We start from the raw sequence: 24763 nt of genomic DNA, 5'->3' as shown, positions 1-24763 counted from the left end.
TTGTATATCGATGGTTTGTTCTGTAGGCTATCGAAAAAAATTTATAGCTTAAAGGGGCTAATAATTTTGATCTTAAAATGTTTTTTTTTTTTTTTAATTAAAACTGTATTTATTCCAGCCGAAATAAAACAAATAAGACTTTCTCCAGAAGAAGAAAAAAATTATTAGACATGGTGTGAAAATTTCCTTGCTTTGTTAAATATCATTTTGGAAATATTTAGAAAAGAAAAAATAAATAATAGAGGGTAGAATAATTCTGATTCATCTGTAGATACATACAGTAGAAAGCATTTTAAACTTCAAATGATATCGCTCTAAATATTTGTAATATGTTTATTAAACTCACAGATATAACAAAGTGATTTTACAGAGAAATTTAAACAAATATTATTCCACCCCTACTGTTAAGCACGGTGAAATTACATTTATGCAAAAGAAAAAAACAAACAAACAAACACACACACACACACACACACACACACACACACACACACACACACACACACACACACACACACTTATTTGTTTATAATAATATTAATAATAACGATAACATAATTAAAATAATAATAATAATTATGAATAAATATAAATATAATAATAATAATACCAACAACAACAACAACGAATAAATATAAATATAATAATAATAACAACAACAACAATAATGAATAAATATAAATATAATAACAACAACAACAACAACAACAATGAATGAATAAATATAAATATAAATATAATAATAATAATAACAACAATAATAATAATAACTATAATAAAAAACAAATTAATTTATAAATAAAAATTTAATTTTAAAAAACTGTACAGAATACACATGTACCTTGATAACCCAATATTACAAACATTAATCCTCAGACATTTATACAAAGTATTTAATTATGTTCGCTTTACTTGGCCCTAAGATTTAGATGACAGTCAGTAGAGATGCTGGCATGCTCGGATTATTAAAATTCTAAATGGGTCCCATGTTTCAGAATTGCTGTTTATTGTAAACTTGATTTTTTGAAATGGTTGAAGCACATTGCATCTCGCAACTAGTTGTCAAAAAACCTTCTCTTCCATAATAAAATTATACACCGTCTTGCTAACGGAATCAAAAATGCAAGGGTGTTTGCAGTACAACTTGATAACCTTGTTATATTAAGAGAAAGTCCAAAAAGTGCATCGCTCTAAATATAACTGACAATTTAGGTCTAAATTATTATAACATTGAATGACATTTTAGTGCAAATCACAGGTAAATTATGGCAAATGTTTTTATTTATTTTGACCCTCTATCCAGACATATCAAGTATATAGCCTATATAAATAAACAAACAAACACGTACTGCAAGAAAAAAAAATTCACCAATGAACTATTTTAATATATTACTTCAATATTTACTACAAGATTTTTTTATTACTTTTTTCAGGCCTTGAAATTACAATTACAATTTAATTACAACTTCTTTCTGACGAATAAAGGATAAATTCCACTTCTATGATGGATAAGGACTTCCACTGAAAAATAAGTATGGTTGATTCTTTTCATTTTAGATTGTATATATGTGTAAATCTCCATAACATGGATCTCAGCTTTCGTTCAATCAGCCTTAGCGCAGAATTAACGACAACATTCTATGTTATTGCAGGGTTGATAAATGTAGCATTAGGTCCCTTAAGAAAACACATTCACAGTATAGACCTAAACTCCTTACACACATACTGTTTACATTGTTGAGCTGATTTATGGGGCTCTTATGTGGAGCCTTTGCTTTCCTATAGATATGCGGACTATCAGCGTGTGTTTTTTCAGAGGTTTGGGAACGTACCTTGTTATAACGTTCATGGGGGACAGACTGAAGCACAATGGGCTCCATGGTGGATACATTGGCGAACTCCACTTCTGGGATGTAAAGAGCGCAAACCACATGGGCCCAACCTAAACAAGACACAATATATGATCAGCAGATGTTAAAGCAGATTTAATTAGACTTTTATATCATTAGATCTATGGATATCTATGGCAAGCTTTCAGTTTTCAAAGCATGAAGCGCAAACAACAATATTAGATGAGCTAAATCATGTGACTTTAAGAAATAAAGGAAATACAGTTTCTTGATTTTTTTTTTACATTTATTAATGGACAAAAATGCATACAATTATATATAGCCAATGCTTACAATGATTAATAAATGTTTTAATAAATGCACTGATTATTGAGACCCAATTACAAAAAGTGTTACTAATGATCACATTTTTAAACTGTGTTTAATATTATTATGGATAAAAAATTGATAATGATAAAAAATAAAATACTAAAATAAATGATAAAGATAAAATATAAAAAAGCAGCCACTTGCTAAGACAATACCATGTTTTCTTTTAGCTTAACTTAAAACTAATTTAAACTAATATAAATAAAAACTAGACATAAAAAGCAAAACAACTATTTTAATTAGAAATAAATACAAAAAACATACACCTAAAATTAAATCACAAAATCTAAAAAAAATAAAAATAAAAAACATATTAAAAATATTAAAGAATACAACAATTTGTTAATTAATTCAATGACAAAAAGAACCATGAGCAATATTTATGCGAGTTTACGGTTTGACAAGCATTTTCTATTTTAGCGTTTTCAAAAAGTCTATTTATTTGAAACTATTGTCGTTTATTTGCTTATAGGCAAGCCTATGGGGCACGCCTGGTTTCCTCTACGGTGTGAAAAACACTTATTAAAGCATGTGGGTTGAGTGTGACCACAAAGACGAAACACCCAGGACTGGAAGAAGCAAAAGGCATATTCTCTCCATTCATCTAGACCAAGTGTCAGCCACAAGCACACTACATAAATATTATATCATAATTTCGGGCTACTACTAAACCTTTTCCCACACACCAACTGTCTTTTAACCACAAAAGCCCTTAACTTAGTGGATTTAGATTTAATGACCTTATTCTGAGGTATGGCTGTGAAGGAGAGCAGATGCCATTAATACAAAGTTGATACTAACGCAAAAAGCAAAAAAAAAAGAAAAAGCAAATGGCTTCTGCTTATCCAGCATAAGGGCACAATAACAGGCCTAAACTTAAATGTGAACCCATGAACTGTCTTTGACCCCAGCCTAAAGGGACAGGGAGGTGGGTTTTGTTGTTTTGAAGTCCCTCCAAGAATCCAGCAGAAGCCTATAAACCAGGCAATAAAACCCAAGCACACCCCAAAGAACTTCTAAACCCCTCAAACAGAAGGGTGGCACACTTAAAAAGAATGATTTGCCAAAGATGTCTTCAGCTGCATATATTCAAATAACCTTCAAAATATTTAGCATTAAGCAACTAATGCTAAAAACTGAACACATTATGCAGGATGGCTGAAAACAGCTCTATGTCTGTATTGTTAAAGGGTTTGCCAGTTTTTTTTTATCTCGTTAGGTCTATGTTTTCACTTAGGATTATTTTTTGTTTGCATAACTTCCGTGTGCTGGTCTGCTCATTGCTATGGAGAAAAGATTTCTTCAAAAGCAAATTGTGGAAACCTACATCTCTCTCGACTTCAAAGACCACTGCTGGTTTGAACAAGTACGATCGAAAATTTACGTTTGCGAAATCTTTTCTCCTACTCGTAAATAACAGCAAAATGTGGAATGTTTATCTTGACGGCTTTACAAATTCACAAAGAGATTGCATGGTCTGAAACGGCTAAACCATAAGCCTGGGGCAATGATGTTTCCCTCATGGCCGTTAAACAGTTAACCACCCCTAAAGATGGGGCATGGTCCCGCAGCTGTGTCCCATGCCATGTTTACAGTCTCTGAGCTGCCCTTGCCGTGAACCCGGAGCATGAAGAAGAGGAGTCCCCGCTCAGCCTCACAATGACCCCGCTGAGACCTCCCACCCGTAAAAACAAGGTGAGAGAGATAAACATGCACACATCCTAACCCCTTTTGCTCAATTATTTTGATAAATAAGCAGATCAGACATGCAATTTGTGCCAACAATATGAGTCACTTTTTTTTGCATTTAATAATAAATTATTACATGAATTAAGAAAAACAATGCATTTATTCACTGTAATATTTCTCTGAAATCTGACATGCAAAATGTAAATTTTCTGAGGTGAGAAGATACTTTGAACTAATTAACAGCTTATTGATGAGATGCTGTATTAAATCCTTTTGACAGCAGCATTTCTGTGATAATTAAAACTGCCAGAGGATATCAGTGAAATACACCACAGAGGAGAAAATCAATTCACTACATTGTGTTTTTTTTATGTCTTAGATTGACTTTCATTAGAGGCATAAAAATAGAAAGGTGTCATCCTCATCAGAGCATATGCTCCTCTCAAGAGCTTCCAGGTTTTATCACCTCACAATAAAACTGGGCTGATTTAACGAATTTGTAAAGTAGAGATATTAATAAAAAAGTGTAACCTTCAACCAAGATTTTAAAAAACCTACTCAACTCCAGTGAAATACAGGAGCAGTACAAAACCACACACTATGCTACATACACCTTTTAAATTACCCAATTTCTGCTACTGTGTCAACATTTAGGGCATTTTCACACTTGGCAGGTTTGGTGCAGTTAAAACAAACTCTAGTTTCAAGAGTTCACACTTGGATATTGTTTGACAAATGTTAGCAGGTTTGGCATGGTGTCCCAGGAGAGAACCCTGAGCTCGGAGACAGTTGAGCCCAGGGCTCCCGCCTGGTCAAAAGAGCATGTAAGGGCAGTACGAGATCAGGTGGTTCTCGAGAGCTCCCCTAGGTAAAGGAGGAATGAAGGAGAAGGGTTGGATGAGGGGTTTCTTCGGAAAATGAAGGTAAGGGAGTAGTTCTAGCTAGGCTACTTATAGTGAATTTGGATAAATCTGATTGGCCTAATGATTGTAGATGGGTGACCAGCTGCAGTCAATCATATCACGTGCTCCTCACGATATTAGTTTGTGAAACTTCACTTAGTTGTCCTGTTAATGTGGTTTATGTGAATAAGTGTGAATATGGCACCCAGCAGGACCAACCTAGCACACAGCAAATTTCCTTTGATAATATACACATTGGTTGTTTGCTTATTGCCACGTCAGCAACTTATGACCATTTCATGGCAAGATCAACATAAAGACATTGCATAATAATCACATAATATATTATTTAGGTGATACAGGGCTCGAAATTGGGACCATTTTGGTCGCATATGCGCCCGAAATTTTTTCTATGCGACCTTAAAATATATTTGGGAGCAATTCAGCGAGTGCTTAAAATTGTTGTGTGCGACCAGTTTTTACTGCAAAATGTTCACCACATGCGCGGATTCGGGAGACATTCACGCAGAATATATCTCTAAGCTCTTTGTCTGCACTTGAAACGCGAAACGCAGCGCTCAGGAATGGTTTAAAACAGTTGTCATGTCAACTTGCTGCAGTAAACAAATCCACGTCCGTACTGCTTGCCCCACCTTCGCGCTCTTCTTATTGGCCCACCACTGCTCTAGCACTGAACGTGAATGATTGGTTAATATCAGCTGTCAATCACTCAGCGCCTTCTGGCTTGGGATGACAAAGAGAGCTACTACCGCGAAAAACTTTAAAGCGCTGAAGATGAGAATGAAGATAACACTGACAGATTTAGTTTTAGAAACCATCTATTTACAAATAATGACACATCTTACTAGTGACCATGTGCTGAATGTTAATCAACCATCTACACTTTTCCAAGAGTAGAAGACTTCCATTGGCTTCAAGTACGCTATGAAAAGTTTGTGGGATGGGATTTTCAGGTAACTGTTAGCCACATCTACCACGAGAGCTTCTGTTTAATCCTTCATATAATCGCCAGATGCTGTCCGCCGTGCAAGGTGCAGCTATATGTCAAATTTAACTCCACGTACACCATCGCAAACAGACTTGCACTGACTAAACTAATATCGCTACACCTAAAAAGACCGGTATTGCTATTAACATGTATGCATATAATAAGGTACAGTATGTGTCGAAAGCATCAGTGCAATATCAGACAGCACTTGTGAGAACAGCAGAGTTATACCGTTAACAGGTTCATTCAAGCAGTGCGTGCAGGGCCAGTGAGTGCTTCGTGTTTGCTTTGGTCACTCAGTTCTGTTATAAAAATCTATTTTCTTGTGATAAGGGGATTTCGTTGAGACATATTTTCCTCACGCTTGAATATATGTATTATTTTTTTGCTTGTTAGTTTGATTAGTGTTCATTTCAAATACAATAAATAAGTTTGTATAAAACTTGTAGTAATGGTGCTCATAATTGGTGGGTGCGACTAAACTTTGGCTGATGCACCTAAATTTTTAAAGTTAGGAGCACCGGTGCTACCAAGCAAAAAGGTTAATTTCGAGCCCTGTGATACAAAAGAATTTAAGTAATTGTACAAAAATTTACATATATTTGACTTTTCAGTTCTTTTTTTAAATGACATTCAATTCATCCTAGGGAAATACATGTTGGAAAAGCAACTCTTTTTGTTTTGCACCTTGAGGATTCTCTCTAAAAATGACAGCGTGAAAGCCAAGTGAACCAACAAAAAAAAAGTATTATTTCTTTTAGGTCTAGACCAAATAAACCAAAAGTATTTAATTGAGTGCAAACATACAATTGGAGCAGGTCTAATGCTGCCATTGGTTAGTCCTGAGCAAGTGCAAAAACAGTCAGCATGCAGTGAAATATCTTACCTCCATTATCTGTCCGTTTCAGTGCTCCGTCTTTCTGGGGACACAGCTCGCACCTCTGTGAAAAGAAAAGAAAAAAACGTGAATGCACACTCCATCCCACCATCTGCAAGCCAGACACAGCTCTGAGGGTTTTCTGGAACTCTACTTCTGACATGGACATCAAACTAAAGCAGAGATTAAGGGTTAGACATCATTTTCTTCCTTGAAACTAAAGAACAGAGTGTCTTGGCAAAACTGATCAATGAAACTGTAGACAAGAGCCTCTGATAGTTGACTGGAGCTGGAAAACATCCACTGCTGCAACCCTGAGGAGCTGCTTCTGTATTCAAGGATAAAATAGAAATGTGTTCAGCTACAGGAGAAAAACAGGTTTAGACAACCGTTTTCTGAAACAAATGACAGACCAAAAAAAAGCAAAGCCCTGTGAATATAAGATTGATCAGTAACTATCCCTCTTGACCAAAACAATAGTGATGGTTGAAAGAAATGGCCACATGTCGTATGGCCAGTTTTATAGCATATCATGCATAAACACTAGGACATTTGACTCATCTTTAAAGCCTTGAACAGGGATAGATAGATAGAAAGATATTGGGGCATAACATTGTGCTTGGAACCATGCCGTTACTTGCCACATACCACTATGTTCAAAGTTTTTAAACTTCTGCTCAGTCTGCTGTCCTCCTCCTCTTTGTTACAGGTGGTGGACTGTCCTCCTCCTTCAGGGGTCTGCCAGCTCGGCTTTCTCCCCCTCCACCCTTTAATCTTTGGGAATGAAGTGGCAGAGCAGGGCACAAATGGAAAAAAAAAATGGGCTTATTTTTAGTAAGTGGAGGAATGAGGACAAATGCAGAAATTTGGTTTCATAATTATGCTTTGGGAATAAAAAAGGTCCTAAAAAAACCCTGTTAGAAATCTTTCTGATAGGGCAAGCTATGATTTGCACAAATTTTTGGATTTGGATTGGTTTCTATGTGGAACAATTGCCACAAAGATAATGCATGACAAACCTGTGGATAAAAGGCGGGAGGAAATTCCTGTTTCTTTTCAGAAAAAGAGCAGTCGGCATTAACATCTTTAAACTCAAATGCCTTGTTTTGGCATGAATCTAGATATTTCAACAAAATTGGCCAGATAATGCAATATGTAACGAGTTTCTCCCTCTAAACCACTATACTCCTGCTCTAAACAGTCACTTAGGTCTCATTCTTACCTGACAACTCATACAAGTCATTACATCACAAAAGCAGTCACAAAAGAGCTCTCAGAGAAACTGCTTTTACTGGTAACATTTCAGTAACAACCAGTATTTTTCATTTTTTTTAAACACTGATTTACGTTTTAAAATTAGAAATAACATTTATTTTAAACTAATACATATTTTATGAAAGGAAGTCATTATTCAAGGCACCATCCACAACAATAACATAATTAAAACATTACAGGACAAGTTTACAAGTTTTCATTTGCCAGCAATCACTGTTACTACATAACACAAACTGCTCTACAAAGGGCCAAAAGAGTCAATAAATTAATGATGGAGAAAAACAGATGAAAAGCTTGACAGCAGACTTTTTTTTACTATTCCAAACATCTTACTCTTCTTACCATTCAGACAAGTAAACACATTTTCAGTTTAACATCACATTAAGTCTGATAACAGTGGTAAACATACAGGGTTAATAGTTCTTGAACAGTCATACTGTTTTTATAAACATAACCCACGTTTACTGTTCAGCACACGTTTGTAAATATGCAATTTATGGTGAAGTGCTTCAGAACAAACCTCCATGCACTAGAATGTGAATAGTTGTTTGGTTTGTAAATAAAAAGTAATTCTGAAAATAATTTTTAAAGACTGAACAGGGAAATTCTCTAAAGTGTTGATGCATGAAACCAATTATTGAACTATAAAATTCCTATGAACACACAAATGAGTAATACTATTAAGAGAATTGATGAAAAAACAAGAGCACAAGAGCAAAAAAAGTCTAGGATTAAGCACTGTACGAGTGCTGGTAAATGAGTTCTGTACTGAAATGTCCATCAGGGCTGCGCTTTACAGAAGAAAAATCCAGTACATGACAGCATGCTAAACACACTATATTTGATATGTAGGATGTGTATTTTTTAAATGTTAGAACAAACATTTATATCAGTTTATTTCAGGAAAAGTAACACTACAACTCCTGAAAGGGAGCAGCCACGTTTTGATTTGCAGAAAACAAATCAGACATTTTAAAAAGTGCAAACAAACAAAAATCAATACAAAAAAAAACTTAACAACCCCATTTTATCTTCTGGTACAGTTTAATAAATGTGCAAACATCAAGAATAATCAGCAAAACAGAGACAAGTTACTCCTTTTCAGTTTTAAAAGGCACATAGTTTGCCCCTTTATTATGATTTAATATTAATTAGAGCTGGGCGATACGGCAAAAAAAAATGATCACGATAATTTTTTTCATATCAGTCGATATCGATATTTATCACGATAAACGTAAAATCTCTACATCTATCAATTTTACAAGATTTTCAGTATGCCAACTGCTTTGTGCAGCTAATTTAACACATTTAGTGAAATGTTTTAGCTGTCTGACAATATAAATAATAAAATAATAAACAAAAGAATAATCTTCATTGAGCATTTACTGATTAAGTTTTCAACAACCAAAGACAATACAAGTTATTGGATATTATTGTTCAACATCAGAAAAAAAATAATAAACCCGGTTTGGAACAAGTAAAGGTGAGTTAATGGTCACAGAATTTTCAGTTTTCACATTTTAGTACAGTAAGGATACCCGAGTAAACAACAACAATTAAATAAAATTCAATATAGACTAGTCAGAAAAAAATATTATCTTTAGTGCAGCAATTTTAATTAAGTAAACTAAAATGAAATAAATAACTGCAGTGTAGAGTGAAAGATAAACAGGCTTGTCCTCTCTAAGGACATTTGGAATATTTAATTAAGTTTTAAGTTCTTCTTCAAAAACACCATAATGTCCACACTCACAGGTGAAAAGTTTGATCTCTGTGCAGACACAGGCATAGTAATGCTCATTTAAGTTTTCATTTAGATAGATTGGTTTCTGTTATATGATAAAATATACATATACTGTGTTTGTAAAGTGTTTTTACATGACATATTGACTAGTAAAATACATTGCAGTTTACGTGATGCGTAAATGGCGGTTATATCTCCGGGCGCTGCAGATAAACCGCGGGTCAGGTAATAAAAAATACTTTATAATTAGCTAATTGCAGGTCGGTTGCGGGTGCTATAGCGGGACATGGCAGTGGATCAGCGAAAAAGTAGAAGGTGGGCTTTGCAAAATGGGAAGATGGGAAGAGTAGCCTACTGTTCAAAGTTTCAGTTAGAGGAGTCAGAGGAAAATCTGCCATCGTCCTGGGAGAAACAAGATCGCTTATTTCCACCACTTGCCACTTCCACGCCTTGCGAGGAGAATCATTCCAAAAACACGCGGTGCAAGCGAACGCTCATACGCTGCAGTGTGCAGCTGACCGCGTTTAGGAGGCGAGGTGGAGATGGCGAGGTGGAGATGGCGCGGCCGCGCGGGGATATGAAAAGCGGAGAGCGCACTTTTTCCTTTAATCTCGTTTTTGGTGTATTTTGCTGACATGATTATGATTTTTCTTGTTTTTGCTTAACTTTCGTTTGCGTAAAATTATTTTGCGTAACTTTTGCCTACTTTAAGAAATTTTGTGAGTTTTGTTTATTTTTATTTAGATTTATTTGTATGTTATTTTTTGGCTCGGCTCTTTCCCAACAATTTTGAGCTTTATCTCCTCAAGTTCACTCTTTTCTCAGAGTAAGGTGGATAGGGAAGATGTCGTACGACTTCCATTTTGCAAAAATGTAGAAAAATGTATTGTTAAAGACATCAGTTAATAGGGGAAGGTCATCTTTATATTTATTTTATAGGAAAGAATACGGCACACTGCGCTAAAGGACTTTTTTTCTTTTCATCAGTTTTTAGCGAGGTGAGAGGGGTTATTCTTAAATTAGAATTATTTTGTTATATTCCTTTCTTTTGTTTGGCTTCACTATCGTCCCCTTACTTGGGTTTAACAATTTTTTTTTTGATACTTGTTTGAATTTGCCTCTTTATTATATTATTTTTTATTAGTGTAAATGTTGTAGTGTAAATATCCTTAATGCAGCCTGTAGAGCAAGCTTCTAGTGTTCATTGGATTGTGTTTGAGATTGTGTTGTCTGTCATATCTTTCCTCTGTCTTTACGGGGTTTTTTCTCGTAAGGCACAGCTTTCAAAAATGGTGACATGAGATTCTGCTGGGTAGTTGTCCTGGTTTACCAGCACTTGTTTGGGTCTGTAATTTCTTATCATCTTCATAAGGGTGGTGTTGTTTTAAATGATGAAACAAGCTTGTGGTGTTGCCTGCTTTTGATGACACAAGTCGTCTTGCACAGTTTGCAGTGCACGCTGCTGTTTTGTGTCGGATAGCAAAAAACTAAGCAGCTCAAAACTGAGGTCTAGTGACGTTTCTGGTCAACAATTTCTGTGACTCTGACCTTTTTTTCTGGCATCCGGAAGGGCAGGCAGCAAAATACTTGCGCAATGTTACGCAGAGTGCATAAATATTATTGAGCAATTATCGAACTATCATTATTGTTTTATCGAAAAATGTTATATCGTGATAATTATCGATATCGAATTATAGGCCAGCCCAAATATTAATATTAAGGTTCTTCTGAGTGTGCCAGTTTAGGTTCAGTTCAACACACAGTTCAGATGTTTTTATTATAATGTGTTCAAAAGTGTTATGTTGTGGGCGTGTACACAGTTCGCTGTTTTAGGGGTGTGTTGCTTCACATGAAAATTAGTTTCGGCTTCTCGCCCAACGTAACAAGGAGGCGGAGCCAAGAGCTACCAAGCTTTGTGTACGCAACAGACAGGCAAACAGAGAGAAGCTAAGCTAGGATCAGCATTCAGCCGTACATGTACGACTCGGACACAGACCAAGCAGACAGTACAAAATGATCTCTGTGTAGTTTTACAACCAACTGTGTGCTAGTTTCAAGTGCCTAGCTAGTACACCGAGACTAATAACCACCCACACTAAATTAACTTTGACTGAGGCACCGGATGTGCCGCTCGAAGCCACGACATGGCACACCAGACACTCTCAGTGGTGCGGCAGAAACATGAAGTGTCCTGAATCGTCATGCCACGCAGCGCCATGTATTCCAGAACACCAAACACAGGTCTCCACCAGGGCAAACACAACGACGCCCCAAGTCGGCAGCCTCTTGCAGCGTGCACCCCGACAGGAACCCACACCCAGAACTCTGCCGCGCAGAGGGACGCTTCTGGTGTGTGACCTGCAGGCAAGTTTGTTATTTTATTTCCAATGGAGAGACGCGCACATGAGGCAACGCGCTTGCACTTTTCCAGCTCCACCTAAGATTACAGGGAGCTTCTGCGTTTGCAAGAAATGCAAACGGCTGAAGTTTAAGGTCGACGCAATGAAAAGTACACATTTGCAGACCAACCAAAAGGTACAAACAATAATTCCGATTAGAGCTATAATGTGGAGTATATTGATCTTGTGTTGAGCCAAATGAGCCTTAAATTTAAAAAACAAGCAAGGGTGTTCCTTTAGTAATATCGCTTTGACTCACACACTGAAAATAGCGGATGTGAAACGACAAACTGAGGATAGTGACGTGCCAGTCAATCAATATTGGTTGGCGGGGGGACTGCACTCCTACGTCAAGTTGCGGTCGCTCTGAAAACCGCTCCAATTGGTTCACCGTTTTTATGTTGTTAAATTGAAAAAAAGGACTGTGTGTTTTTAACACCCCAATATGACAGTCTATACACTATAGTTACACACATGGCTGTCTAAACAGCTTGAAAAGTTGATTTTTCACCATAGGTGCCCTTTAACATGGGTTACCTGGTCATTTTTAGAGGTGTGCATTGATGTGACATTTCCTGATGCTGTGAAAAGTCTTTCAGAGCATGTGCTAATGAAGGCAGGCAGGCACACAAATACATTTGCACGAAATCACTCATTACAAACCATTGCAATATCCTTACCAAGATATGTTGGCCTGAATCAGATTGTCAAATTGGCTGAACAGAGAACTCTGGATGGTTATATAGCAATGAATCAGAGTGTCAGTGACAGCATTTACATGGACATCAGTAATCTAATTATTTATTTTAATCTAATTACGAGAATAATAAGACTAAAAGGTTTACATGAGTTTCTTTTTGAGTGTTAGTTTCAAGATTGTGTTTTACGTTATAGCACATAATATGATTATAATCATTGCATCACCACACTATCCGCATTTCCTCCAGAGTTTCATGTAATTTCGGGTTTTTCATTTTTAATTTGTCGACTTTAACTGCAGTTTGGCACTTTCACTTTCATTCATAAACATTTCATGCATGCCCCCCGTGATAAATGAGATATTAGATGCAACTATGAACTGCTGGAAGAGTGTTGTTTTAATGGAAGTTTAAACCGCATGCTGAATAGAAGAAAAAAAAAACTCTGCATTTCATGATGCAGGTGTCTGTGGTTTCCACTGACTCGGTAGGTGAAAAGACTGTCAATCAGCCATGCATGTGAGTGTGTGGACTAACCTGTCGCAAAAAGTGGCGAAAAGTCAAACATGTCGGTAATAGTTCCATTAAGGTGTTTACATGCCTGTGCTGCACTTCAATAATGCAACTACAGTCAACATACTCCACATGTTTTAATTCGATTCCTCTTTAGTTCGATTATAACCTTAATCATAGTAAAATTAATCAAAAATTGCTGTTAGACATGGTAGACTGTCAATCAGAGTATTGTCTTAATCACATTAAAATTATTGGTGTCCATGTAAACATAGTCAGTATGATGTAAAGTGATGTAGCAAGTAAAGAAAATAAGACAAGATGAAACACTAAGAGGCCGGCGTAATTTTGCTACATTTCTTAAAATATTTGCAAACAAGATGAACTTGATTAATAGACAAATTTCAGGAGCAATGCCCTTCATGGTGAATGGGACTAAACACTGCTGTTTGTGCTTTGCATGCATCAGAAGGTTTTTGTTTCTGCCGGTTTTGCAGTTCTGAACAAGAAAACAGATACTGAAGAACACACACTCTTGAATCAGTCAGCTTTCATCCGTTTGCTGTGTTTACGTGCACTTTTTGGTTCCAACCATGAACAACACAAGGCAATAACACAGTTGGGTTTCGTCAGTGCTAGTTGTTTGGCATCACCTTTGTGTGTACTGCCCCTAAGATAAAGACAAATACCCCTTTTCCACGAGCAAATACTGGATTCTAGTGTGAAGCCATGGCTATTGTCATTTTGGAGCTGATTCGTCTAGCGAGCTTTCTAAGAACTGCTTTACTTTTCGACCATCTAGTAAGGATAGTAGATCCAGGTCTGATGTCACAGTTTCATCATTCCCAGCTAAACAAAAGCTAGAATAAATGATTTATTGCTTTGAATATTACTAACTTTGCAAACCTACATCCGCATCCAAGCAGACGCAAATCCAATGTGTTCATGCCGCATACCATAGTTTGTATAGACAGAGATTACAGACAACTGCATTCAGTGCGCAATAAACTGTATAGATGATGTTCGAGCGGCATGCTGTAAGTTGAATACACAGAGATTAGAAGTGATCATCTGTTCGGCAATATGTTCCGCTGCTTTATCGAATATGATGCTTAAAACGATTTCTGGTCATCTTTTTGGTTTTAGTAACTCCACACCCTGCCCCTGAGACCAATGGTTCTTACTTCTAGCCAAGCAATGTTTCAGTGCTGCTTAAAAACCCCTTTTCCTTGTTCAGAGGTTGTGCTTTAAGTGTTGTAAGATAAAGAACAGATTTGAAAATAAACTTGGGCTTAAACCCATTACTTAAACCATCTTGGTAGAAATGGGGTATCAGTCAGTTCACATATATTTAACACACAGAAATTCAAGAGTCTAATAGTCTAATTATGAATAGTCAATAGCTGTTATAGGAGGAAGAGAGAGATGCTCTGTAATGAAAGTAGTGTTTTCCTCCATCCATGTTTTTGGCATAGAAAATAAGCAATTGCTTCAGAATTTCCCAAGTAATAAAACTTGGTCATATATCACTGCATCTGAACGATTTTCACATGAACTCACTTATGATGTGTGCATGGACATTTAATCTTTAAATTTCATAACAATACATTTTAAAAAGAAAAAGTGTTTTGTGCACATTGTGTTTATATGCTCAACAGATACGACTGTAATTGGCTTCAACAAGCATCACTCGATAGTCAGTGTAAAACCCAAACACAAAAAACAATGGAGCTACATCTATCAGCTCATAGAAGGTCCTCTGACAGACACAACTTTCAAATGCTCCTGTCAACTGTATGTGTTATCTCTGAGATGAATATCAATTGATGATCATTGGAGGCAGACACAGTCATATCTTTTGAGCATGTGAAGGCAAAAGCCAATCAGCTGTGCTCAAAAGTCCACTCATTAGCACTCAAAATACAAGCCGGAAATGATGGTATAATCAAAAAATGTTATATATATTTCACTATAAATTGATACAGAAGTCAGTATTTTTTAAATCCCTATCATATCCTATTACATTAAGGAATAATTCACTCAAAAAAATAAAACTGTCATCATTTACTCACCCTTTAATGGTTTCAAACCTGTATGAGTTTCTTTCTTCTGTTAAAAGCTAAATGAGATATTTTAAACAAAACAGAAAGCCTGCAGCCATTGACTTTCATAATATTTGTTTTTTCCTACAATAGAGGTCAATGGTTTCAGGTTTTTACCTTTCTTCAAAATATCTTATTCAAAATATCTTTTTTGTGCGGAACAGAAAAAAAAGTTAATTATAATTCTTTGCGTGAACGATCCCCTTAATTGTACAAATGCACAAAAAATTGTCCGTACAAGAACAGAGTATATGACATCATTAACATTCCATGTAATTAATGAATCTTAGAATTTTAGAAAAAGTTCAGACAAAACATTATAAAGGGTGAAGTCTGTCCATGCACAGACTGAACTTTATTCAAATAAAATCTTGCATCACTTGTGCCTTTATATTATAAGCCTTTTTATTAAATCTGTGTAATGCTCTGAAAGAAAACAGTCCAAGGATTTTATATTCAAATTAGTCAAATTTAACTTTTTATGTAACTATTGCTAAAGAAAAGCATGACCTGTCTTGAAGAAATAATTACATGACTAAACTACCAGAACTAGTCTAAGCAGTTTAAACTACCACCCACTGGTCTAACAGGATAAAACTAAAAATTACACTGCCTCAATGTCCTTTGCCTGGCCTTCAACCATGTTTACTGTGATATGTCCCTCATCCTGGCTACCACAGAATTAAACTTGTAAGACAAGTTACAGTTACCAGTTCATATTATCAATAATACTAATAATCTGTCAAGTGGAAACTGCAATGTATAAAAGAGGAAGGAGATGTGGACTTCAGAAAAACAGACAGCATGAAAGCTTGGTATAAAGATGAGGAAACTCACCACCCTGGCAGCACGTTCCTGTGATTCACATTTCCTGCAGAACCAAGGGCCTGTGGGGACCTGGACAATTCCATAGCAGGCTGAAACAACAGAAATGAAGGACAGATGAGTTGATGAGACTGTCCTCTGACTACTGTAAATATGACTACTTCACTGCGTCTCATCCTGTCAGGTTTCGTGATCTATCTGTGAGAGTGAGACTGTTAAATAAAGTTTTCAAAATGTGTGAATTATATTTCTAGCACAACAACATCAATCTTGCTAAATGAGAGTAATTTTGTACATTTGTGGGCAACTCTTGAGGTGACTTTGTACAGAAACCCCATGCCTGTGCATATATAAAATTATAAGCAGTGACAGAAAGAAACAACTTATCACATTCTTTTGTTCTGCAAGATTCTCGTGCTAAATTTTATTTTGTCTACTTCTCAAAATGTGTACCTTTAACTTCAAGTAAGTGGCGCCATTTCCTGTCAAACGGGAAATGAAGTAACACACCACAATGTTTGACAAAGTACTTTAACACGTCACATTGATGTTTGACAGGAAATGCTGTAACATGTCAAACTGACGACTGGCAGGAACTGCTGCAGCTAATATGCATCTAAAGAAAATGTAGAAAAAATCTAAGCTAACCAAATACAATTGATCAAACATTGAAAAATGGCTGATCAATCATTTTCAAGTACAGGAAGTTATGGTGTATATTATGTTATTTAAGCAAATAAAAACAAAGCAAAAACTAATTATGCTAAATTTGCAAATGATGCAAAACTTTCATTGACCATTCAACTTTGGTTGGACAAAAAGTAATTTCACAACATCAACAAATGACTTCAACTATATTGAAATTGCTTTACAGTTACTGTTTGTAAATGCAAAAGCATGTGCAATTCAGTTGATCAGAAAACAATGACATACAATAAACTAGGCCATGTTGTGCTCTATTAATGTCACAACAGTTTAACTAATATAAAAACAATAAAAAAAAACTTTACTTGTTTTCCAAACACTCAAATTAACACCTGTGATACTGACTTGACAAGCACCAAGCCTAGAAACTAAAACAACTAAAACTGCTAATTATAGTATAATCCAAACTCAATAAAATGTTAAAGTAGGAAATAGTTCTTTAAATAAAACACCCTAAGGTTTTAATAACTACTTTCATAATGCCAGATAAGATTTATCTGGTAAGTTACTTCAGTAACATCACGAATTTCTCATTTGTTGGCTTTTTTCCTAAAAAGGATTATTTTCTTTAAACAAGACATTTGTCTAAACTGTGTCATCTTAAATTAATCAACCACGCGTGATTAAGGTAAATTTTCCTTAATAATAATTCCAGAAAAGTACCCTTTTATTTGCAATCATATTAGCAGCCAACAACTATCAAAGTATATCATTGCTCACAGTAACTTAAAATAAATCGTCTAATGTTATTATGAAATCGTACTTGCAAGGGATTTCAGGCCTAATATTCAAAGTACCACGTTAAACAATACAAGGAGCATGACGCAAGTTGTCATTGAACGATTGTGCGAATATAAAACAAACTTTACCTCAATCCACACATGGGGAAAACATTTAAGATCCTGTGACGAGTCCGAGAACTGGCTGACAGCTTTGCTGACTAGCCATAAATGCATGTTATCAGACTAATGTTAGCTGTAATGACCTACAAAGACTGTCTGAGTGTGACTCATCTCTGTTTCTATAGCTGTGACTGACACGTTGTTGGTACTGAGACAGTGGAGATAATGAAGAGTCAAGAGCGACATGCTGTTAGAAACGAATAGCGCTCATGCTAACACAACACTAGCACACCAACGGGCCTTCGTCAAACCTTTGCTTCACGACAACCATCAGACCGTGAAAACATAACAAACCGACTGTTCACGTGTTTAAAATTTCCCAACTGTCATACCAATAACAGAAATAACCGCCAACGGTTAAACTTAGGTCACGCTGCCTGTTCGCTTGAGCTAAGCTAGGTGAGCAATGCTAAGCTACGTTAGCTCTCTCACCACAACACACGAGAACTTTTCAAAACATCGGCCTCAAATAACCCCGTCCCTCAAGAAAGATGATGACACTTATATTTACCTTGGTGGACGGCAACGTTACAGCCGTGGCCGTCGCAGTAGACTAGGGGATTTTCGGCCCAGCCTCTCTCATCCGAGCAGACGCAGCAGCCTCCGATCATCTCCTTCATATTACTTGGCGAATCGTCGTCTTCTTCTGCCAGATACAGCTCGCTGGAGACCATCTACCATCAGCAGCGCACAAAGACCAACAAAAAGGCAGTCGGGCGTTTGTCTCACGAATCCCTATCTCCCATGAAAGCAGTATTTTAAGTCCCATTTCCATTAAATTCCATATTTCAGTTACGCTGTTGTTGAACGCATAAACCCCGTACTGAAGGCTCCCGGGATGTAGAGGCGCGTGTGCGCGCATGCGCGGAAAAGCCAAACCGGGGAGGCAGTGGACTGAAAAGGGCCTCGCGGGGCTCGATACACGCGGTGCCATTGAATTTTACCTGGAGCAGAGGAGCGAGATACAGTCAGTGTTCTCGCGCTAAGTACCATCATGTGGGAGTTGTGTTTTGCACTGTAAAGACGCTACTTTACAGTGAAGTCTTTAGTTCAGGTAAATGACACCTAAATGTTACGTTTTTGTAAATACAATTCTGTATTTATTCATTAAGGTGCGAAATAACTTTTCTAAAATAATAACCAGCTAATCCTCCGAAGTTAACAACCATGTAATCTTTAAAAACATACATTTTATGCTACAGGTTTTATTAAAGATGAAACACACTTTGCATACAGTGGACGTAGGCCCCCAATTTTAAGATTGTATTTCATATGTATTTCATTGAAAGTATAACATATCCCGGGAAATTTGTAAGAACTATGGCCACATCCTATTTTGAAGTTAGGCTAACTTACTTTAGTTGCCTACTATGAATATCTCAACGTTCGTAAACGACCGGGCCTAGCTTCCGGTCACTTACTTTAGTAGTGAGTAGTTTTACAGCTGATTATCATTAACTATAAAATACCAGTTTAGGTAACGTTAGGTTTCAGTTTTATCGAACGTCAAGGGTGCATGGTCATCTGTATTAATTAACTTAAAAACAATGAAGCCTGTCGGGGCTATTTTTGTGCCTTTTACATCGCGACTATTTATGACTGATTTTACTTAATTTCAGTGTTGAAGTTTAGTGTTTTTTGAATCGTGACCGTCAATAAATACACTAAAAATTATTTATTAGGGTTAACGTTAAGGCTATTCTGCTATACTGTATGCTTTACATGTTGACAAGACTGAATGAACTAGTTTACACATGATCAGAATTCATTGATATGCTTGTTGTGCAAATTAGGCTGCTAATATCACTGCAACCCTTCCAATGAATTGATTTAATTATTTATGTTTACAGATGGAGAAAAAGGATGAGTGTGTAGCAGTGCAAAACACATTATTATTTTTTATATGAAATGTTTCTCTGTAAAATGTATTTGTTGTAGGCTACACATTTGATTTTGTTTTCTTTCAGTCCTTTTTTTGTTGAGCGAGTGATCAGCAAGACTCACTGTCGGTGCAATTCCTTGTGGTGACTTCATCACCCCTAATCCTGTCAGCAGATGTTGACATCGATATGCCACAACAAGTTCGCATTATGGTTGTTACGTTGCCTCACACAAATATGCAATCAATATGCTTATTAGACAGTTTATAAAATTAGCTTTAGGACAAACGACGAGATTTAATAGCTGATATCATGCATTCAGCTGTTAGACCTATATGTATTTTTCACTAGAGGTTAGCTTTGTTTTTTATAGCATGCACTATAAAGCTTATCAAATGTGACCTAATTATTATTAGGCTTATTATTTACACTCAGCTACTACACCTACAGTTATGTGTTTTACATTAGATGGTAATTTTTTTATAGCCTGCACTAAGATTATTATCAAACGTAGTTGTTATTATTAGGCCTATTAGTATTATTATTTATTAAACGTTTAGGCCAAGTAGACAAAGGTATCTAGACCAAATTTATGTCCATCGGGTTTGTTTATATGGAGATGCTTGTAATGTACAAATATGGCATAGGCCTACCTAATATCGTATCCTGTAATAAATTGGTTTACGATTAATACAGAAATAACGCAGTGTCTTTAGCTGTTTATGGCTGAATGTTTATGGTTACAGGAATTAGCTTTAGCCTATAACTTTCCGTGAATCTAATGAAAATACTTATCATTCTTCATAATCATACCTTATATTCAGGCACAGGTGATGTTGGCTTATTTTTACATAAAGGGGCACACAGGTTTTACGATTAAATAATCTTTCGTTGCGGCGTTAAAGTCTGTTACAAATGTCAAACAGACAGGGTGAAATAGACGACGTGTTTTTGTTTAGTTTTTTTTCTTTCAAGGGCAGGGATGCTCCAGATCCCGATTCCTAATAGGACAAGTTTGCCTGTGGCACGACTTCTCTATTGCGCAAAGACTTGTGGGTAACTAACTCAGGGGCAGGCACATACACATGCAGATATGACACGGCAAGGTGAAAGGTTATTTCAGCCCACCCCCAACCAGCTCGTTCTGTAAATCAAGATTGCATGTACCAACTCATACGTTCAACAAGAAGAATGTGTTTGAGATGCGAATGAACTATTTATAGCCCATAATTGAAACGACAATAACACTTAAATGTTTTTAATGTTTGATTTTAAAAGCGTGTATTTATTTTAGTTAAACGGAGTTGTTTAGAGCGAGTTCAAGCGTCTCATGATTTTTATGGACGCGATAGAAACATTGGGCTTACAGGCTTGGAGCTGTCCTGAGTATAGCCTACACGTGTGTGTGAAAGAGATGGGTTGTGTTAATCGCTATTTAAACTGTTATTTGATGATGTTGACGTTGTTTCATACGTGAACTACATCACCTTGAAAGAAGCTTATAGACAATAATAATTTATCGGAGTAGTTGCGCAATAAGTTTTGATTGTATTAAAACTTTAACAGGATATATCTACTTCCTCTGTGATTTTATGTTGGTTATGCAAATTTTTAGTGAATGAAAATAAACTATTGTACTAAAATGTAATGTTCAAACTGGCATAATGCCATTAAATAAATATTACACTCTCGTCAGAAATCGCTAAAACACTAAAGCTACCCCGTCTAAATTTACAACACAACTTTAAACCAAAAGAAATGTGTTCTTTGTTCTCCTATTGTTAGCTAAAGCACGACGAACAAACGTCCTCTTACCTCACACTCTCTAAAGTAAGAATCTTCTTCATCAAACTTAGAGCTCACGATCCTTTGCGAAAAGTAAGCGCACATTTGATTGCTTTAACTTGATGAAAAATAATTGCAATGCGCTTTTATTAGTCACCGGACGTCTTTCCCATGCTGTTTGAGGCTCCGCGCACGTTGTTGTGAGGTAGCCCATGCGGACCCCCACTTGGTGAGTCCGTCACGTTTTCGGATCCAGGGCCCATCCTGGTTTCGCTGCATAAATGAGTCAAATTTAAAACTGTCCCAGAGAGATGTTAGAACCAATCAAATAGTAAATGTAATAAATTCGTGATTACAAAAAAATACGCTTGTGAACTCAACACAGTTTATCATATCAATTTTTTTAAAATGTGGAAAAAGTCAGAAACCAGTTGCTTGTTTAAATATCTAGGCTAAAGTTGTATATAAATATTTAACGCTTATCACCACATTAATTTACTGACTTCTGTCCTATTGTTTTGTTTTTTGTTTTTTTTTTTTGCTCAAAATTAAATTGAGTGGGTTTGTTGTCAGATTAACTGAATGTTGTAGGATGTAGCCATGTTTAAATGATTTACTTGCATGCCATGCAAAATATGGTATAGCCTAAATTAAACACATACAAACAGGCTATAAGCCTATATAAATGTTTTCAACGCTATTCCAGTAAATTGGATTTATTGGATGTAATAAATGCAAAAGTTGTGCGCGTTCATTCACGGATCACTGGATAATCTTAATTAACGTGATTTTTTTTTACAAAAAGTGATTAAGTTTGAAATAAGTAGACTTAAAACAAGACAGCAAAAATTTCTTCAAACCTCTCAACTCTTCACCTACGACGATGAATGCACACTGGGTCGAAGATCAATCATTATCACTCATGTCACAATTGAGGGCTGTTCAAGCTGTGAGGTTTCAGAATCAAAGGACCGGGACCTGCGTGTTGTCTTTCAAATGATGTGTGCCCCTTGGAAAAAAGTTCAGTGGAGGTTGGGATAAAAATTGACTGTTAACAGTGCTACTGTAGAACATTCAAATGACATTTATATACTTGCGAGAGAAAAACAAAAATGTTACATGGCTTATTAATGCAAATCCAACGTTTTTTAGAGAATGCCTAGGATTCATGTCAAAACATCTGTAAAACTTCAACAAAGTTTGAGTCTAAATTGTGAACAAGTGATATAATAAATATAGAGCTTAAATAAAACGATCTTATAAATCTATAAATTTAGCAGGCTTACGCTTATTTTGTAGATATGTAACGTATATTTGCTGGCAATATTTGTCAATAAAAATCTGTGTTGTTTAAGTAGGCTATTTGCTGGTATATAAACAATTTGTTTGTCCGTTTGTTAGACCAAGCAGTTGTACCAGGAGCTGTTACGAATTGCCGTGAGATTGTGTTGGCACTACTCAACGCTGGAAGGATTAACAGGAGTGTAACTGCTCGTGCTCTGAATCAACAGGAGACTCTTTTGGAAAGGTATAGCCTGGAGGATACACACTCCCTTGAAAATCTTTATAAACTCGAGTTTATTTACGTTGCCACCTTCTGCCCGTCGAGTGTGGTGAGGAAGTGTACATTATTACAAATACCGATGTTGAATTTTGCACTAAATGGTGCAATGGTGGTGGTTAACACTATCCATTTTCACTGTGCATAGCACTCTGCACGCATTAATCAGGTAAAAGTGGACGCAATAACGCGGCAACAAGCTAGCACTTACAACAATGACTCATCAATTGCTGATGGCCAAGAGGGTTTAGTATTCTGACTCTTCTGCTTTTTCAAAATATTCAATGTGTTAAGGGTGGTAGCAACGACAATACATTTGCATTCAAATTTTGGAATGATTTAAGCTGAACAAATTGATGCGTAATCTCTTTACCTTCATTGCACAATAGAACAAACATAAAGGCTGAAAAATATCAATCGCGTTTTGAGTCTAGGAAAAACGCGTGAAAAGCAAGGCCTTATACACCCGTCCTGTTTACCTGTCCTATAATATTCTTCCTCAGAAGCATGCATTCTGCCGTAAACTCAATGTAATTACTGATTGCTCTTCCAGGAGTATGTTTCCCAACATTGTACGTTTCTTAAGTAAAAACGAGTGCGTTTGCATTTAAGAATAACGGAAGAATGTAGTTCCACATAATGCAATGCCTGACAAAATTGCATTCGGTTGTGGTTTACTTTTTTCTATTCATTCTCTTTCTTCGCCAGTAAAACGGCATATGTCTGTACACTGACACAAACGGGGGAGGGGGAAGTCTTTACTTGTGAAGACCCGTTATTTTCTCTTTCACGTTAGTAGGAAGTGGGATGTAGGCCTGCCTGATCTGTGAAAAAAAAGCTCGACCACAAAAAAGTCTGATTTAATAATCTTTCTGACTGACAGATAATAATACAGTGCAGTTTTTGTTTTGTTTCTTAGTATTTTACCGTGTAGTTTGCTTTTTCACCTGCAGACTTACAAATCCTTCCGTTTTTGTATATTTCATTATTTGCTCATATCTTTCTTATAGCTTGATTCATGAGTTTTAATTTTAAATATGGATTGCTTGATTCATGAGTTTTAATTTAAATATGGATCAATTGTCAAGTCGGAAAAGTCATGATCTACACGCATTTAAGCTACGTTCGCACACACATTGTGGTGTATGCTATATCTCATTGATACATCATATCCCGTCAAAGAAATATAAAATAAACACTATAAACAAATGTATTTTCATCTGAAAACAAACGACCTTGATGTTGGTAAATTGCGACCATTTTTGATTTGGTTTTTAACTTGCCAACCCATTCCTGGTTTTGTTTTAATTTTTTAGGTAAAATGTTCGTTTAAACTAATATACTGTAAAAGCATATATATGCTGAACATATAAAGTGGTGTGAAACGCTTTTAAAAGGAAACGTGATACCGAAAACAGAAGTCTGTTTAATTTGTCTAAATACAATTTAATTTGTCTACATAAAAAATATTAACCTGCGCATATGATGAGTCAGACGAACTCATCTGTCAGCATCGATAATTTTTCACAAACATAACAACACAATATTTTAAAAAAATACTTTAACAAAATGACGAGTATTAATTTATAAGCATGAACTTATCACGAGCAAATTATTTGCTCTAAGAGAGGTGGGATTACAACAATATGTTAATTTGCTTGGTGGTGGGGGTGGGGGT

At 36.1% G+C, this 24763-nt stretch overlaps 2 protein-coding genes across 54 annotated transcripts in view; one reads left to right on the top strand and one right to left on the bottom strand.

Annotated features, from left to right (window-relative positions):
• Positions 1-21726, bottom strand: part of mllt10 (MLLT10 histone lysine methyltransferase DOT1L cofactor) — a 73281-nt gene extending 51555 nt beyond the window's left edge. For 21 of the 50 annotated variants that reach the window (XR_012399251.1, XR_012399252.1, XR_012399253.1 and 18 more), the window contains exons 1-6: positions 21555-21726; positions 18371-18533; positions 16265-16344; positions 7345-7470; positions 6706-6760; positions 1833-1942 (exon numbers count right to left, since the gene is read on the bottom strand). Coding sequence is in view for 40 of the 50 variants with exons in the window: in XM_017353906.3 (XP_017209395.2) it covers positions 1833-1942; positions 6706-6760; positions 7345-7470; positions 16265-16344; positions 18371-18533; positions 21555-21629 (609 nt within the window). In the remaining 10 variants the exon portion in view is untranslated. Of the gene's footprint in view, positions 1-1832; positions 1943-6705; positions 6761-7344; positions 7471-16264; positions 16345-18370; positions 18702-21554 lie in introns of those variants that run through there. The other 29 variants (XM_009297359.4, XM_073940604.1, XM_073940601.1 and 26 more) reach the window with 2 other exon arrangements.
• The window catches only part of skida1 (SKI/DACH domain containing 1), a 35738-nt gene continuing 29758 nt past the window's right edge, over positions 18784-24763 (top strand). For all 4 annotated transcript variants that reach the window (XR_012399262.1, XR_012399261.1, XM_073940619.1 and 1 more), the window contains exons 1-2: positions 18784-18913; positions 22926-23052. The gene's annotated coding sequence lies outside the window, so the exon portion shown is untranslated. The remainder of the gene's footprint in view (positions 18914-22925; positions 23053-24763) is intronic.

The sequence above is a fragment of the Danio rerio genome, chromosome 24, assembly GCF_049306965.1.
Source record: "Danio rerio strain Tuebingen ecotype United States chromosome 24, GRCz12tu, whole genome shotgun sequence".
Lineage (NCBI taxonomy): Eukaryota > Metazoa > Chordata > Actinopteri > Cypriniformes > Danionidae > Danio > Danio rerio.
The sequence above is the reverse complement of the archived record's forward strand: the minus strand, read 5'-3'. Positions and strand labels throughout refer to the sequence as shown.